Source organism: Fundulus heteroclitus, unplaced genomic scaffold, assembly GCF_011125445.2.
Source record: "Fundulus heteroclitus isolate FHET01 unplaced genomic scaffold, MU-UCD_Fhet_4.1 scaffold_125, whole genome shotgun sequence".
In the NCBI taxonomy this organism is placed as follows: Eukaryota; Metazoa; Chordata; class Actinopteri; order Cyprinodontiformes; family Fundulidae; genus Fundulus; species Fundulus heteroclitus.
This window is the reverse complement of record NW_023396537.1, coordinates 280,729-299,873: the sequence shown is the minus strand read 5'-3', so window position 1 is coordinate 299,873 and position 19,145 is coordinate 280,729. Positions and strand designations below refer to the sequence as shown.

Below are 19,145 nucleotides of genomic sequence, written 5' to 3'. Positions count from 1 at the left end.
ACAGAATAAAAAGATTATCATGCAATGCAGAACCAAGAGACTAACAATACTAATATTGAACACCTTATGAATATAGAACTTATAAGACATATGCAGTGATTACAAACTTCTTTTTTCTTTTTCTTTTTTTTTACAAAATGCATTCAATTGTGGTCATGATGTCTTGCGTCTCGGAGATGTCTTCTTCTCGCCTTTAAGGAAGATGGTTTAAAGAGTCAGTGTTCCAACCGCGGTCTCCACACATCTGTATGTTAATCTTTATTAAAAATAAAAAACGAAAACAAAATAAACTTCCAGCTGCCCCTCCGTGGGTGGCTATCGGCGCCTCGAGCTGCCCCGTTGCCGGATGGCACGGGTGGGTGGCAGTTGAAAACCCTTCCAGTCAGCCAGTCTGACCCGAAGGTTGGCCTGGTATTGTTCCCTTAAACCCTCTGTTTGGCTGGTACACACGGCTCTGGTATCAGATGGGCCCCTGACCCTTTGGCCCACCACATCTGTCTGTCATGACCTCAGCGCGCATCCTTCGAGGTCGGAGGTCGGTGGACTCCCTTCACATTTCTCCTACTTTTATGTCTCCTGAAACTTACATGACAACCGTTTAGATATCAAATGTTGTGTGCTACCTGTAATTCCGGAGGTTGACTTCAGTCCCGAAAAGCTCCTTTCAGTCATATGGAATCATATCCTGTAATGAAATTAACTGAACACTCCCACAAGAAACACACTTCACATCTTTTTCACCCCAATTTCAATGTAGTCTGTGCACAGAATTATAGTCAATTGTGTTTAGAATTCTCCCCATTAATCTGAACCAACCTTCTTGTTGTTTCCCCTCCAGCCTATGAGAAACCTATTTTAGAAATGTAATAGTTAATGAGACATTTTATTGCAATTCCTCTTTCCTGACGCTGGGCCTCTGATTGTCCTGCAAAAGAATGCCTGCACAAAAAACTTTATACCTCCGGTGGGAATCGCCATGTCTGTGGAATCCAAAATTAGTTAATTTAATTAGAAATCAAAGTACATTTTCCTGTAAGAATGTCAGAATGCCCTCTGGATTAAAGATTAAAGATTACCATTCAGCACACCACTCCACACAAAACCTTTTAGCAGTCACCACACCTCACTTCTGTACCCTTTACTCCATACTCAGATGTCTATGCTGCGAAAAAGTTCCTATTTTTAATCTGAGAGGAAAAGCAAACCCTAATCTTGTTCATCTATCGTTTTATCCAGTTGTTACAAATCCTGATCCAGTTTACTGCAACAGATATACGTGGCTTTGAATCCTTAACTAACCTACCTGACACACCAATGATTTTAAAGTAAACTAAATATGCAATAAGTTACCCTCTGTTTATCTCTGTTTTATCCATTTTTTTGTAGTTTATGTAGTTTTTCTGTTTAATTTAACATTCACTTTATTGTCCTGCTTAAACTGTTTAAGCCTTTATCCAAGAACCCCCTCATATAATCTATCTGTAGCAGATACGTGGTGTCTGACCCTCTGCCCATTAAATCTAATTTATAGTTCTGTTTTCGGAGTCACTTAACAAACCTTCCAGAGAGCCATGGGTAAGGTCTTTTGTGGGGGTTTCTTTTTGTTTAAACAAAAAGAAACCTCAACTTAAAGATGTTACGTATTCTTGGCCGTCCTATCGCTGTGCTGCATTAGGGTGTCCCCTTCCCCAAAGAAAGCACTCTATCTTAGTCCTAAATTCACCAGTTTGTCAGTCTGGTGCAGAGGTGACCAAATCTCGGGACTCTTTTTATTCTTTGTATTTTATCTTTTTTATTTGATTTTAAATAAGTTTTTTGCAATCTCAACATTTAAGTTTCTCAATTGTTATTCTTATGTTATTTTATTTATTTTTGTAAAGTCTCAACAGTTAAGTTTCTTGGCTGTTATTTCTATTTTCCTTCCCATACAGCCTCACCATCTAAGATTACTTGCCATTTAATTTTCTATCTAATTTTACGTTTTTCTGACGCAAACAAACACATAAATTCAATCATTTCTCGGTTTCAACATAAATTCCATTCAAACCTCTCACACTAGTTGCTCTGTTCAACCTCTGATATTTTGAGAAGAAAGCGTCTCACTTACAGCAACACTTGATTTAGCCTACATCTAATCTTTAGCCAATAGGAGAATCAAAATCTCCTTACTTTTTTTCGGGTCGACCCTGTTTTGCTGTAAGTGATTACTTCTTCGTGCCCAAATTCAAATGGTTCCTCCACTTTAATGTGAAATCCGGGTCACGGCTAACCAAATTGTGATTTATGTATTATTGGCCTAATCCTGCTTCGCTACTAAAGGCCCATTTTTACCCCGGTTTAAGATTTGACAATAAAATAAGGAATCATTGATCAGAGGTAGAACGGTTTAAATACATATTTAATTCATAGAAATTAAATATGGAGACAGAGTTACATTACCAATCGAGATCTTTCACCGCGCGGTCGAGAAGTCTGTCTGTCTGAAGTAAGTTTTACCAAGACATTCCTTTTATCAACTTTAAACTCCTCCTGCATGGCTCAGAGGGAGGATGACTGATCTCCTCTCCTTCTGACCACCCCCCTCAGGGCAATAAAACTCCATGTTTATCTTACGCTGGAGCAGGAAGGGCAGACCCCCCTCTGCTTTCCTCAGTAACCCCAACTAAGATATATTTTTAATTCTCAACAAAAGTTAGAGTTGGTGATTTTTCCAGAAGTTTCCCAAGTCCCTTTTCGAATAACTGCGGATGTAGAAGACCGTCTTACCTGCTCTATCTCTCAAGGGGATCCTGTGAAAAAAAATCTCCCAAATTTTTTTATTTTGTTTTATTTATTTCTACTGAGGCCTTCCTCTTCTTCTCATAAACATGAATGCGGTTCGCTTCTCGTGACTCTCCATCATGTTCAAAGCGTTCAGTGAGAGCAGCGGAGCTACAATGAACGGCTAACACCAAAGCTAACCGCTAAGCTAACTGCTAAGCTAGCTAAGCAGCTAGCTTAGCGGCTAGCAAGTGGAAAATAACAAGGAAAGAGCACGGACACTTGCGTACGTAAGCGCAGGGGGGTGAGAGCAGGAACAAAACTGATCAATTAATGTTTTGGTCAGAGTTTTTATTGGCCTGCAGCTCCCACAGAGTGATTTTTTTTTTTACCTCCTTTTTCTGAATATATAATGTATTACTTTCAGGATGGAAGGACCATTTACCAAGTATAACAAAAAGTGTTTCTGAACAGGATTACCATCTATAGCTTTAAGCCCTATACATTCTGGATGACTTAGATTCTAGCTGGTCAATCATCAGGGGAAAGAACATGTTTATTTCCTATTCCTTGACCACCCCCATAAACTGGTTCTTGTAAAATAATAAACGTTTAATCACAGCTTTACTGCTGTTGATGCCAGGAGCTGCCATGTTGGATCCGACAATCGGCCTTCAAAATGTTTCCGACTTTCGGAGGGGAAAGTCCGACCACAGCGGTCGTTATCGTTGATTTGTCCGATCGTAAGCAGAGATTTCCGAGTTCTGATTGCGAATGCAACGCAACATTTCAACATTACTAAATACCTGAGTGAAAACCCCCAACATGCTGCTTAAAGTTACTCCTGAAAGGTTAAAGAAGGTCAAGCTGCTCTGCCACACCAGCCATATAAAGGAGTCTTTAAAGGAAGCTGTTCTCTATCACTTCATATGACCCGACAAAAGTATTCACTCCAAATCAGCAATAAAAGTGCTGATTTGGTTAAAATCACTGATCTTGTTACACTAAGAGTACAAGATTCCCGGTTTCTGCCGTCATCAGTTCTGCTACGTTTGTGCAGCAAACATTTTGCCGTTATTTCAAAGATATTAAAGGTTTCCAGAGGTCATCAAACATGGCCGCGTGTCTGAGAGAGCAGCAGCGTCCAGATGTTTCCTTCCTGAGGAACCACCTTGGTTCCTGCTTCCTACTTCCTAATGCTAGCTGCAGCCTCCTGCTCTGATCATCAGCAGCTTTAATTCAGGTTTCTGCTGCTCAAGGTGGTCTTATTTTAATTTTTTGGTTGATAAAACATAGGTTAACTCACAGGTGTTTTGACTTTTTCCAAGACTAAAAAATAACTTGGTCAAGTGGATTCTGACTTTCCTCCTGAGTAAAGCCTTGGAGCTAAAAACGACCATTTATTGTTAATTGTGTGTAGGGTTGCTGGGCGAATTACCAGTTTAGCAGATACTTGCTGAAAAGGCTGTGATGTTATATTTAACAAGCATTAAAATGTGTTTGACTTGAAAGAATAGATCTACAAGTATAAGTTGTGAAAATCTCTCTGAGCTGTAAAATTAAAAGTCCTGTTGATCACGATTAGTATTGAACATGTATTTTTTTTTACCATGATGACGCTGAAAAATAAAAACTGTTAAAATAAGTTAAATGATGCATCCTGTTGGAGACAAATTTTTATTTGCTGGTAGAAAATACAAACCTTGAACAAAGTAGAGATGTCTCATAAAAAATATAAACACAGAAAAATATCTTTGAAGAAATACAATCATTGACAAACAAAGACGTCCCTGAACAGGTTGGAGCAGGTCGGTCGGACCCTGACCTGCTCCTTATAACCAAAGTGCTGACCGTTTCTTCTTCTGTGGTCGTTTTTTTTTTTTACCTGGTACCAAACCCGACATCGGTTTGGACCAACCTGAGAGTTTTTATTCCAGCCAAGGGTTTAAGGTCCTGTTTTCTAATCTGGTCTCAGTCTGCTGGGTGGAACGGAGGTCCGGTTCTCCCTGCAGGAGGACGTTTGATCCGAGTGGGTCAGACTCTTTAATGACGCTGGATCAGAACCACAATCAACGGAGACACGGTGAGGCAATATAACATTTTCACAGAACATTCAACTGATTAAAAAGCATTTTCCAAACTAAAGACAACCTAACGAACAACAGGTTGATTAGCTGGTGAGAACTGGAGGTAGTAATAAACAGGCAGGACCTAAACAAAAACCCTGATTTATTAACCTACAGGGTTATCATCGCTCTCTATCCGGACCCAACAGAACTCAGCAAGAACGATGAGTCAACAGAAACTAGAACCTCCTTAAAGGTCCGGCTCACATCAGCTGTGACTCCAACTCAGAGCAGATGCACTGCAAAAATAGAACTCAAAATAAGAAATTATTTCTTGAAATGAGAGAATTTTTCCTTAATTTGAGCAGGTAAATAAGATTATTTGCCAATGGAATATGATTTTTGAACTAAAATAGGAACAACTCATCTTCATTATCTTATTTCAAGTGAAGTATATCTAATGATCTTTATTTTAGGGGTAAAAATACTAATTCCATTGGCAAATAATCTTATTTACCTGCTCAAATCAAGGACAAATATATTCATTTCAAGAAAATTTTACTTATTTCTAGTTCTATTTTTGCAATGTGAAGAACCAGAACTGGTTATCATGGTCCGTTTCCTCTGGGAACCAGTTACTGCAGTTAGAAAGTGGATTTTTCCTTCACCGATAACTAATCTGTGGTCGCAGTAACTTTATGGAGCGTCCGCAAAACAAAGACATGAGGAAAAACTCACGTTAAAAATAATAAGATAATCTGACGTTCCTCCCCGGAGAAACTAGACTCACCGAACTCAACAACATTTTACTGGACAGGAGGAAATTAACCTTAGAGGCCGTCTGTAACAACCTGAGTAAGTCGCACAACACGAAACATCTCTAGAAACTATTAAAGTGGAATATCTGAGGGTGTTGGTGGTAATAGCTGCTTTAATCTGACCCATTTCTGATGGGTTCCTGATTAATTTTAAACAAAAGGTTGTTTAAAATTAATCAGACGAAGCAGGAAACATCGGCAGCCGAAAAAGAGTTTTTTTTTTACAGCAAACAGGATGTAAACGAAAACTCTACTAAAACCCACATATAAAAAAAAAACTTCCATGAAGCTAAAAATATATAAGAAATACCAAATGTTTGACATCTGGATTTATGATCTAGCTCCACCAGGTCCAGGATAGAGGAGGAGATGTTATCCTCCCCCCACCTCACCTTTTAAAACCTGCTGCTTCCTGATTGGTTGTCAGTCTACTCAGGTGTGGCTCGTTTTCATTAAGGGTGAAGCAGCAATCAGCAGAAACAAGCAAAAATGAAATGATGCCATAAAACAGTAAAAAAAACAAAAGAAACACGTTAAAACATAGAACCTAGGTCTCATTAATCTGGCAGGGAAGTAAAGGTGCGGACCCTCCTCAGATCGTCACAGATGACGATAAATCGTAGATTTAACAGGTTTGGTCAAACGGCAAGAGCAACAGAGAACACACTCTTAGCGTACCGCCTATGGCAGGAATATCTCAATATAATCAGGCGCCTTAAAGCTCGTCTGATCCTCCTGATCCTCCTGCCGTGTCAACGCTTCGTAAAACACCAGGCTTCACTCAGACCAGCTGCAGTGTGGTTCCTCCTGAGGCGCCTCTCCGTCGCGGGTCCTCACCTGGACCTCCTTCCCGTCGCTCACTGAGCCGCACGGCCGGACGGCTGAATGCGTCATCACGTGCCGGTTGAAGTCGACGCCCTGGCTGAAGCAGCTGCCGCACTCGTGGCACTTGAACAGAGCGTCGCCAAAGTGGCCGCTCATGTGGGTCTTCAGCGCCTCGTTGGACTCGAAGCTCACGTTGCACAGGCAGCAGGCCCGCGAGGAGGCGTCGGCGCCGAGGGTCCGCTGGTGGAGGCCGTGGGTCTTCTCGTGCTCCTTCAGCATGGCTTTGGACAGGTACGCCTTCTCGCACAGCCTGCAGCTGTGGCCGCGGCAGCTGGCGTGCAGCTTCCTGTGAGCCAGGAAGTCCGCCTTCAGAGCGAACGACTTCAGGCAGAAGTAGCAGCGGACGGGCGCCCTGTCCTGGTGGACCCAGCTGTGACTGCGTAGCGCCGCCGTGGTGGAGAAGGCTCTGCTGCAGGTGTTGCATTTAAACCGATCCCCCGCCCGCCGCTTGGCGACGCCGGAGAGCGGGTCCTTCCCCAAATGGCCGAGGCTGAAGCCCTTTGTGTGATGTGTGACGTGTTCCTTCAGCGTTTCCGCGGACTCCAGCCGCTCTCCACAGACGCCACAGATGCTCTGAGGCTCGTCGCCGTGATCCCAGACGTGGCTGAGCAAGATGCCCAGCTGTCGGAACAGCTTCCCGCACACCCTGCAGGTCACTTTGCTGCTCCTGGCCTCTGTGTGCCGCCCGGCGCCCTGATGGCCGCCCGCCGCCTCGTCGTCTGACGTGTCGTCCGTGTCGGTGCTGGAGCTGCCCGGTTCAGACGAGGAGCTGATGGGCTGGATGTCTCCAACAGAGCTGCAGAGATGGGAGACCTTTTAAATTATAACATAAACGTGTTAAAATGATGCAAAAGCAAGCATCCTTTGTGCCGTTTTCCTGCTAATCGGGGTGAAAACTGCTGCGAAAAATGTTTGATCCATACCAAAAGAATCATAACTACCCTTTATTTAACCAGTAAACAACTCAATGAGCCAAAAAACAGTTTCAAAATATACTACTTAAAAATATTTAAGAAATCAGAATTCGATATCAAGTCATTCAAACTGGTGTAATACTGATATGGTCAGTTCAGTGTTAGCAAGCATGCTTTGTGCCGTTTTCCTACTAATTCCTACTACTTTAATTTGGACTTTATCTGTTTTTTTACGCACATGTTTACCTTGTCTGGGACCCGGTTTCATCGTTGTTCAGAACCGGCGGGTCGGCAGATGTGGACTCGGTGATCAGAGCTTCACTAACGTCCATCTGTACTGGCGTCCTCTGAAAGAGACGAGATTAAAAACAGGATGAACCAAAGACTGTCTGTGAGACCAGGATGTAACATAGTGACCCGGAAACGACCCGAAAAAGACACGTAGGCAACAGTACACTCCACTATGAAGGTGAGAGGTCCGTGGAGAGTCAGCGTGGAGTCCACCAAGCTCACAGTACGCCAGAGTACGCGGGAGCCTTTAGGCAGCCTGTTTCTGGAGCACGCACTAGCAAAAATAAAACGTGTTTATTTTGGCCTTATGTTAGAAACAGGGCAGTGTAGTCAATTCAATTCAATTCAATTCAATTTTATTTATATAGCGCCAAATCATGAAACATGTCATCTCAAGGCACTTTACAAAGTCAAGTTCAATCATATTATACAGATTGGGTCAGATTATACAGATTGGTCAAAAATTTCCTATATAAGGAAACCAGTTGATTGCATCAAAGTCCCGACAAGCAGCATTCACTCCTGGGGAACCGTAGAGCCACAGGAAGAGTCATCTGCATTGTACATGGCTTTGCTGCAATCCCTCATACTGAGCAAGCATGAAGCGACAGTGGGAAGAAAAACCACCCATTAACGGGAAAAAAAAAAAACCTCCGGCAGAACCGGGCTCAGTATGAACGGTCATCTGCCTCGACCGACTGGGGTTACAGAAGACAGAACAGAGACACAACAAGAGAAACAAAAAAGCACAGAAGCACACATTGATCTAGTAATCTGCTCTACATCAGATGGTAGTAGCAGGTGAGCCGTCTTCTCTGGATGATGTCACAGTTAACAGAACGCCAGACCAGGTGTACCTACTATGAAGAGAAAAGAGAGAGAACAGAAAGTTAAAGCAGAAATGACAACACATAATGCATAATTGAAGAACAGTAGAACTCAATATAGTGAGAAAACCAGATCCTGACATACTCCAGCAACCCAAGCCCACAGCAGCAAAACCACAAAGGTAGCCGAGAGCAACATGAGTCACTAGTTACAATTTTTGTCAAAAAGAAAAGTTTTAAGCCTAGTCTTAAAAGTAGACAGGGTGTCTGCCTCACGGACCAAAACTGGGAGTTGGTTCCACAGGAGAGGAGCCTGATAGCTAAAGGATCTGCCTCCCATTCTACTTTTAGAAACTCTAGGAACCACCAGCAGACCTGCAGTCTGAGAGCGAAGTGCTCTGTTAGGAACATACGGGGTAATCAGAGCTCTGATATATGATGGAGCTTGATTATTAAGGGCTTTATACGTTAGAAGAAGAATTTTAAATTCTATTCTTGATTTAACAGGAAGCCAATGAAGGGAAGCTAAAATTGGAGAAATATGATCCCTCTTGTTGATTTTCATCAGAACTCTTGCTGCAGCATTTTGGATCAGCTGAAGGCTTTGAACTGCATTTTGTGGACTTCCTGATAGTAAAGAATTACAATAGTCCAGCCTTGAAGTAACAAATGCATGGACCAGTTTTTCAGCATCACTCCTGGACAGAATGTTTCTAATTTTGGCGATATTCCGGAGGTGAAAAAAGGAAACTCTGGAAACCTGTTTAATATGGGATTTAAATGACATGTCTTGGTCAAAAATAACACCAAGATTTTTTACTTTATTACCAGAGGCCAGGTTAATGCCACCCAGATTAAGTGATTGGTTAAGAAGTTTATTTTTTGAGGACTCTGGCCCAAAGATTAAAACTTCGGTCTTGTCAGAATTTAGATGCAGGAAATTTAAAGTCATCCAGCTTTTGATGTCATCAAGACATGACTGCAGTCGAAGTAATTGATTGGATTCATCAGGATTTATGGATAAATATAGCTGAGTATCATCAGCATAACAGTGGAAATTAATCCCATGCTGTCTGATAATTTTGCCTATCGGAAGCATATATATAGTAAAGAGAATTGGTCCAAGGACTGAACCCTGTGGTACTCCACAGGTGACCCTAGAGTTTGAGGAAGATTTATTATTAACATGAACAAATTGGAATCTGTCTGACAGATAAGAGTTAAACCAGCCTAATGCTTTCCCCTTAATCCCTACAGTATGTTCAAGTCTTTGTAGGAGAATATTGTGATCAACTGTATCAAATGCAGCACTGAGATCTAACAGGACAAGTATAGACACAAGTCCATTATCTGAGGCCATGAGAATATCATTAGTGACCTTCACCAGAGCTGTTTCAGTGCTATGATGAGCTCTGAAGCCTGACTGAAACTCCTCAAGTAGGTCATTACTTTGTAAATGTTCACAAAGTTGATTAGCAACTACTTTCTCAAGAATTTTAGATAAGAAAAGAAGATTAGATATAGGTCTGTAATTTACTAACTCATCTTGATCAAGAGAAGGTTTCTTAAGTAAAGGTTTAATAACAGCTACTTTCAAAACCTGTGGTACATATCCATTTACTAAGGATAGATTAATCATGTCTAAAATAGTGCCACTGATCAAAGGGAATATGTCCTTAAACAACTTGGTTGGGATTGGGTCTAACATACAGGTAGAAGGTTTAGATGAAGCTAAAATTTTAGATAGCTCAGAAAGCTCTACTGCTTCTAAACAGTTCAAACACTGCGCAGATTCTAAAGATTCCTCCAATGCTGCCTCACTTACTGAGGACGAGGTAATCATGTTTGGGAGGATGCCAATTATTTTATTTTTAATGGCATCAATTTTATTTATGAAGAATCCCATAAAATCATTACTACTAAGAGCTAAGGGAATGGATGGATCAACAGAGCTGTGGCTCTGGGTAAGTTTGACAACTGTACTAAAGAGAAATCTAGGATTATTTTTATTCTCTTCAATTAATGATGAAAAATATGCTACTCTAACTCTGCGGAGGGTCTTGTTATACAACAATAGTCTGTCCCTCCAGATTAAGTAGGATTCCTCTTGGTGTGTAGAGCGCCATTTTCTCTCCAATTTCCTAACATTGTGCTTCAAGGAACGCAGCTCTGAATTAAACCAAGGAGCCAGCTTCCTGTGAATAATCACCTTCTTTTTCAAGGGAGCTACATTGTCTAGTGCAGAACGCAATGAGGAAGTCACATTGTTAGCAAAGGTATCGATTTGTGAATGGGAAGAAACAGCAATGCTGCCATCTACAGGGCATTTCTGCAATGCTGAGGATATTAAGAAGGGGACAGACTCTTTAAGTTTTGATACAGCATTATCCGATAAAAATCTACTATAATGGAACCCTCTTTTGGGGGTGGAGAATTCAGTTAGATTAAACTCAAATGTTATTAAAAAATGATCAGACAGGACAGGGTTGTGAGAGAATACTGTTAATTCTTCACAATCAATGCCATATGTCAGAACAAGGTCTAAAGTATGGAGCCGAGAGTGCGTCGGCTTATGCACATTTTGAACAAAACCAATTGAATCTAGGATAGTTTTAAAGGCTACACTAAGGTTATCACATTCAGTGTCAACATGGATGTTAAAATCACCCACTATAATAACCTTATCAGTATTTAACACCAAATCAGATAAGAAATCAGACAACTCATCCAAAAACTGAGTGTAAGGACCTGGTGGACGATACAAAACAACAAACAGAAGAGGTTTTACTGCTTTGCAGTTTGGATGAGGGAAACTGAGGGTTAAATGTTCAAAAGAACTGTAATTATTAGTTGGCCTGGGACTAATTAATAAATCAGACTGAAAGATAGTTGCCACTCCTCCTCCTCTTCCCACAGATCTGGGAATGTGGAAATTTGAATAATTGGAGGGAGTTGACTCATTTATACTAACGTAGTCCTCTTGTAGCCAGGTTTCTGTGAGACAAAACAAATCAATCTGATTATCAGAAATCAATTCATTAACTAACAAAGTCTTTGGAGGGAGAGACCTTATATTTAATAGACCACATTTTATTATTTTATTTTTAGGTTCAAGGTGAACCATATTGATTTTTATTAGGTTTTTATGATTTGTTCCTTTTAGATCAGTTTTTGATCTGTTAAGTTTTGGCCGTGGGAAAGACACCGTCTCAATAGGATAATGGGTGGGTAACAGTACAGAAGCTGCAGAGAGGTGTGTTAAACTACGGCTCTGCTTCCTGGTCTGGACCCTGGGTTGTCAGCATTTAGGAGAACTAATAAATCCGGCCAGATTCCTAGAAAGAAGAGCTGCACCATCCAAAGTAGGATGGATGCCGTCTCTCCGGATCAGACCAGGTTTTCCCCAGAAAGTTCTCCAGTTATCAATGTAGCCCACGTCGTTTTCTGGACACCACCTAGACAACCAGCGGTTGAATGATGACATGCGGCTAAACATGTCATCACTGGTCAGATCAGGCAGGGGACCAGAGAAAATTACAGAGTCCGACATAGTTTCAGCAAACTCACAAACCGAAGCAACACCAACTTTGGTGACCTCTGATCGGCGTGACCGGGTGTCATTACCGCCAGCGTGAATAACAATTTTGCGGTATTTACGCTTATCCTTAGCCAGTAGTTTTAGGTAGGATTCTATGTCGCCTGTTCTGGCCCCTGGTAGGCATTTAACTATGGTCCCTGGTTTCTTTAGTGCCACATTTCTCATTATGGAGCTGCCAATAATTAAGGTCGGCTCCTCGGCGAGATTGTCGCTCAGAGGGGAAAATTTATTAGAAACGCAGATGGGTTGGTGGTGATCTGGGGTCTGTAATCTAGAGCTATGCTTCCTACGAACTGTCACCCAGCCAGCCTGGTTACCAGGCTGCTCGGGTGCTACTGCTTTAGGTTCGCTACGTGAAGTTACTCTATGCGGCTCCGCGCTAGCAAAAGAGCGGCTATCAGCTGGTTTTTCAACAGCACGGAGCCGGGTCTCCAATTCTGACACCCTCGCCTCCAAAGCTACAAAAACACTACATTTATTACATGTACCATCATCACTAAAGGAGGCAGAGGAATAACTGAACATCTGACACAGAGAGCAGCAGATAGGAGACTTAGTCAGAGCCGGAGAAGCCATTATGAGGCTAAGGCTTGGCTAGCGCTAGGCTAACGCTAGGCTAAAGCTAGGCTAACGCCCTATTACCACGCCAAAGAACAAACCGTGTGAAACACGAGGAGTTCCCAAACGTGATGAGCAGCCACAGACAATGTTTTAAAAGTGCTTATGTTTGGAAACAGATGTTACAGCAAAGAGGTTTAAAGATAAAAAGCGAGAGAGCCTGGAGCAAAGCTCCGTCGTTCACACAGCAACAACAGGAAGTGACGCAATACGCCTTACCGCAAACAGGAAGGAATGTAGTCCAGCTACTCTGTCCTGCCCACAGAGACGGATAGAGAGCTGTGGACGTGGAGGAGCGATATTACACACTTATATTGGGACTATAATATTTAATGTACCTTATAATCCAGTGCGTCTTATGGTCCAAAAAATATGGTATATCGATTTGTTTACATGACAATATGATATTTGCATCATATCGTTAGGTGATCGATATGATGCGCTACCATCTGTCAATCTAACACTATTGTTTACATTGATATTACCTCACAAAAAACCCAAATATGGTTTGATAATTTATTTCTAAGCAGGCATCTAAATCAAAAAACCGTCCATCCATCCATTTTCTAACACACTTATCCCTGGGCGAAAGGCGGGGTTCAACCTGGACAGGTCGCCAGTCTGTCGCAGGGCAACACAGAGACAAACAACCATTCACACACACTCACACCTAAGGAGAATTTAGAGAAGCCAATTAACCTAACAGTCATGTTGTTGGACTGTAGGAGGAAGCCAGAGTACCCGGAGAGAACCCACGCATGCACAGGGAGAACATGCAAACTCCATGCAGAAATAACCACGGTGGGACTCGAACCCAAACCTTCTTGCTCAAAGGCAACAGCATTATCCACTGCTCCTTAGTGCAGCCCATCAAAAACGACATTCTTCTACTTCGAAAATAATAATAATAGTAGTAGATCACCCGTTAACTTTAGCCTAGTGTCTTACAAATTTCAAAATAAAAGTGAATGACAACATGGATTGATTTTTTTCATTTTACATCGATGTGATTGGACTGTATGCTGGTGAAGATTCTCAGTCATCCAGGTCATGGTCATTCCAAAAAAAGTAAAAACAAAGCAACTGGACTTGTTTTCCGTAGTTGAAGACATTTCGCTTCCTCTCCAGGAAGCTTTCTCAATTCAAAAAGTCTGGAGTAATGTGGAGTAACAAGCTTTATACTACTGCCAAACAAAGGCCTTGTAATGGCTCAGACAACATGCAAATTCAACCGAAACAGGTCCACCCCTTAGTAATGGGCAGTCGTTAAAGCCATTAAGCCAGCAGATAGAACTGAAACTGGAAATTTTGTGCTCCAGTGGGTGGTGTGAGTCAAAAAGAAGATATTGGTCGGTGTGGGTGGGTTTCCGAAAGTTTGTGCCACTGGAGCACAAACTTTCTGTCATCAGAACCTTACAACACCGGGCCGAGCATATCCCAACTAAAATGGAAGGGAAGCACAAGGAACAGAAACACATCAAAGATGCCCTCCAAACCTGTGGGTACCCTAACTGGGCTTTTGTCAAATCAGCAAGAAAATCCAAAAGACCCGCTGCAGAACATAATGGTGAGACGATGTAAATGCAAAAACATCGTCATCCCATATGTTGCTGGAGTCTCTGAAAAACTCAAGAGGATTTTCTCCAAACACAAAATCCCAGTGCATTTCAAACCAAACAGGACCCTCAGACAGAGGCTGGTGCATCCCAAGGACAAAACCCCCAAACCTAAGATGAGCGGAGTGGTGTATGCAGTTCAGTCAGTGAGGAATGTTCTGATCTTTATGATGGAGAAACCAAACAACCTCTCCACAGACGCATGGCTCAACACAGGAGAGCTACCTCCTCAGGACAAGACTCTGCTGTCCACCTACACCTAAAGGACAAAGGACACTCTTTTGAGGACCAAAATGTTCACATTTTGGACAAAGAAGACAGATGGTTTGAAAGGGGTGTGAAGGAAGCCATCTACGTTAAGAGAGAAAAACCAACCTTAAACAGAGGAGGAGGCCTTAGGTTCTAACTCTCAAAAACTTACAACACAGCTATAGGATTAATTCCAGCCAATCATCACCTTAACTCTCACCCTCATTCGGGTGATCAACACGTTCCTTTAAGCCAAGCCAATAACGACCCTAACGACTCCTCGTTACAGAGGAGTGGACCAGTTTCGGTCCAATCTGCTGGCTTAATGGCTTTAACGACCGCCCATTGCAAAGGGGTGGACCTGTTTCGGTTGAGTTTCCATGTTATCTAAGCCATTACACGGCCTTTGTTTGGCAATGGTATAAAGCTTGGTACTCCACATTACTCCAGACTTTTTGAATTGAGAAAGCTTCCTGGAGAGGAAGCGAAACGTCTTCACTACGGAAAACAAGTCCAGTTGTTTTGTTTTTACTTTTTTTGGAATGTGATTGGACTGTTAATGATATAACCAATATATTGATGGATCTACATATTCTCACACCAGTAGGCGACATCTCCACGGAGCAGTCGGACCTCTGTCTTACTGTCCAGACCAACATCACCGGCCTCCTGGTTGGACCTGAACTCCTGATGAACTTATTCCAGGTCAATGTCAACTCGTCATTCTTCCAAACATTCTCGTTCTTTATTCTGTTTAACTGTGAAGCATTTTATAAACGTTTAATATTAAACTACACGGTGTTTACGGATTATTATGTATTATGAACCTTCTGGACTTAGAAGAAGTGGAATTTACTGATAAATCGAGTTATGGGATCTCTGATTGAACAAAACACCCAGAACTCTGCATTTGTTCCTTGCATTAATATTTAAAACCTACATTGTGATAATCAGTTAAGGCAACTCAGGAAAACATTGGTAAATCTAGTCAAGTTAGCCTAAAGTCTAGTTTGAGAGGCTCAGGGTTAAATGTTCCAGGTTTTACCCTCAGCCGGAGGTAGAGCTGCGAGATTCTTGCTGCAAACATCTCCTCTGGAGTCAGAGTCTTCAGCTTCAGAGGCCGGAGCCTCATGCGCCGCTTCATTCTCAGAATGTCAAACGGTTCTCCTGCAGCCAGCTGAGGGTAGGAGGATGTCAGCAGGTCCAGGAAGGCCGGCTCCGGTAGATCTAGAGGGCACTTGAGGACCCTTGTGGGTATTTTCCGTAACGCTGGAGGAGATTGAAGCACTTCCTGTGAACATTTGATTTTTAACATTTTCCACTCAACAAGTTTTAACTTCAGCCTCCGGACTTTATTTTGGGTTTGACCACAGACTAAATGGCCAGTAAACTCTAAAACCATAACAAAAACTGGACCTAAAACACGACTAAGAGACAAAATAAAGCACGTACCAACTGAGGACAAAATATGGATCTTGGGGCTCTCCAGTAACCGGACCGAGACGTCTACATGGGTGCGGGGGCAAGCCGGTTTGCTGTACCCTTTCATTCCAGTCTGAACCGTGGAAGAACCTGACCTGTAAGTGGACAACAGATCAGCTCTGATTGGCTGGAGGTTTCACAGACTCAGTGACAGAGCAAAAAAAAAAAACCCAGAAATCTCTTGACACAGACGGATCTAACCATGCAGACCCACACATGAACAGATAGGAACCACAGAAACATCTGAGTTTTAAATGCAAGCGAGCTTACAGTATTTTATTCTGCTTAGTGTCAAGAAGTCGTCCTACTTCCTGGTTCTGTTATTAAAGGAACGGAGGTCATCCGTCGACATCACACAGCACCAAACCAAGTTCTGTTTGACACACCTTGTAGACTGTTTTAGGCTACGTTCACACTGCAGGCCTTGATGCTCAATTCCGTTTTTTCGTGAAATCGGATTTTTTTGCGTGTCCGTTCACATTTCCAAATATATGCGACTTGTATGTGATGTCCTGTGTGAACTGCATTCGTACACTTAAGTGTCCCGCATGCGCAGTAGAGGAGGCGATGACGTCATACGTAGCAAAGCGTGCTCATTGTTTGCGGAAGTAAACAGGGATCGTAATGCTGCAGCGTATCTTGCGTTCTTTACGTTATTCTCCAACCGGAGCAGCACATTACCAATGCAGTCTTTTAAAGAAGATCGAAAAGGAAGAGAGCCAAATTTTAGCGACGTGATATATATATATATATATATATATATATATATATATATATATATATATATATATATATATATATATATGATAGAAGAAAAAGGGTCAATAAAAAAATTCAATAGAAGAACAGTTTTCCTTCTTTTTGCATTCATCATGTAGGTTAACATTACAGTCATTACATCCTCCCAACCAATCACAACGCAGACCCAGGAGCCAAGCTCCGACCCCTTCAAAGAGTTCAGAGAGCATATGTTCCTTTTTCTTTTCTAAAAACTTACAGTTTTGGTAAAAAGTTGAATAAAGGGTTGAGTTTGGATTCAGTGTTTCTGTTCTGCATCTTAAAATAGATTGCTAAGCAACAGCATAAATTGACCAGGTCTGCACTTAAAACATGTTTTGAATTTGTTGATAATTATCCATATCGATCAATATGATTTTTATTTTATCGATACGGTTTTTTCTCGTCCAGCCCTTCTCCCATTAGATAATTACTGCACTGGTGGTTATGTTTCAGCTGGCAACAAGTTGCTTAACCCCAACTGATGCAACGAGTTGTTTTTCACTTCTTAAACATCCATGTCAAACAACACATCCCGGGGACATTGAAAAGACGTCCGTCTGTTTCAGAAGGGTCACATCATCGGCACGCATCAAGCAGAGAAAAAAATCTAAGGAGACGGCAGAAACGACCAAAACTGGGTTAAGAACTGTCCAACGCTTTATTAAATATGAATATATCGTGATATGTATCGTGTATTGTGATATAGCCCAAAGATATCGGGATATTAGATTTCCTTCATATCGCCCACCCCTACTTCCAAGATGACAATGCCAGGATTCATTGGGTCCGAATTGTGAAAGAGTGGTTCAGGGAGCAGGAGACGTCATTTTCACACATAGATTGGCCACCAGAGTCCAGACCTGAACCCTATTGAGAGTCTTAACACTGGGTGGAAATAAATCTTGTGACATTGCAGATTCTTATCAAAGTAATGCCACAGAGAATGTGTGCCGTAATAAAATCTAAAGAGGGTCCCACGAAATATTAGTGTGTGACCTTTTTTTCTGATGGCGATGTATTTTTTATAAATGAAGCCTCTTGGTCCAGATGAGGAAAACCACTCAGAAGGCCATCAGATATCAGGCACTGAAGGAACCCGTGGCTCGGACACATTCCACATCTTTTTCATTATTTAACCATTGTGAGGTTAAATGACACTAATTTACTGAATGATAAACAATTACCATGCATTCTGGAGTATTTAGGGTTTTTAGAACCAGTTATTCATTAGCATATTCTTCTCGTGTAGTTATAAAGTTTATTTAAATGTTCTGAAGTCGTTACCTTGACGCTGCATGCTCTGGGTCCTTCTTGTCGTCTCGGATCCGTTTCGCCCCTGGATCTTTCGGAAGCTTTTCTGGACGTTTCCTCTTGCTTCTACCTGCACAGATGTTGTGTGAACATCTGTCTGTCGTTTCCAGTCAGTTTAAAAGGACTTTGACTCATCGGATAAAAATGGGCTGCAGACTCTTCCATAGACGGTGTAGGTACCAGGTCGACTCGGGCGCTTCCCGATGACGTCATCATATGGCAACTCCACTCAAACAAACTTCATTACGCCCGCGGTCTCCATTTGTTACTAATCAATTTTATTTTGTTAATTTACGGTTATTTTCCAGTAACTTAATCGAGGCATGAAAACTTTTAACATCTTTTATAGAATACTTCTGTGGTTGTCTGACAATTGAATCGGTAATTTAGCAGGATCAAAGTTACATCTTAAGAGAAATTTCCTTCCTACAATTTTTTTAAAACATTGTGAGGGGAAAATAAACCATAAACTCTTTTAATTTCTAATAAAAGTCTGCAGTCATTTTAAATTTATCACGGCATTCTTCACTTTAAAATCAATAATGTTTATTCCTCCTTTTTCTACTGATATTACTATGTCGTTCTTTCTGATCACATGTTTTTTATTATTCCAGATAAAATTGTGATGAATTTGATTAATTTTTTGGACTTCCGGTTCCGCTATTGAGGGGATGGCAGCCTAACACGTCTAGCTCCCGAAAGGTTTTATAATTTAACCCCCAAAAAACCTTGATTTTGTCAATCCTGGTGGGTACTTTTAAAAACAATGAAAAAGGGGGTTACTACTAGAAGAGGACTAAGCATGGCTCTGGCAGAAGAAAACCCAAACGGGAGCCACAGCAGAAGTAGCTCTCCAGAACATGCAAACCCAAGTGAGGAACAGCGCGCCGAAGCTAGCTTGAGTAGCATTCTCAGCGAAATCCGTGCATT

General features: G+C 41.7%; 2 protein-coding genes across 3 annotated transcripts in view; both read right to left on the bottom strand.

Moving 5' to 3' along the window:
* LOC105919959 (zinc finger protein 436) overlaps positions 1-19,145 on the bottom strand; it is a 91,472-nt gene that overhangs the window by 63,946 nt on the left and 8,381 nt on the right. The gene's annotated exons all lie outside the window — the stretch shown is intronic.
* On the bottom strand, positions 7,663-16,249 carry LOC105919955. The gene is made up of 3 exons (XM_036128954.1): positions 16,095-16,249; positions 15,688-15,911; positions 7,663-7,790 (listed from the first exon to the last, which is right to left on the bottom strand). Exons 1-3 carry the CDS (start codon positions 16,189-16,191, stop codon positions 7,686-7,688), a joined length of 426 nt encoding a protein of 141 aa, XP_035984847.1. The 5' UTR covers positions 16,192-16,249; the 3' UTR covers positions 7,663-7,685.

Excerpts from the sequence above, each read along its gene's own strand:
- LOC105919955 (XM_036128954.1), bottom strand. The coding sequence starts at position 16,191 with ATGAAAGGGTACAGCAAACCGGCTTGCCCCCGCACCCATGTAGACGTC. Across the intron at positions 15,912-16,094 it reads CCATATTTTGTCCTCAGTTG|CGTTACGGAAAATACCCACA; the intron begins GTACGTGCTTTA and ends AATCTCCTCCAG. Across the intron at positions 7,791-15,687 it reads AGCTCTACCTCCGGCTGAGG|AGGACGCCAGTACAGATGGA; the intron begins GTAAAACCTGGA and ends CGTCTCTTTCAG.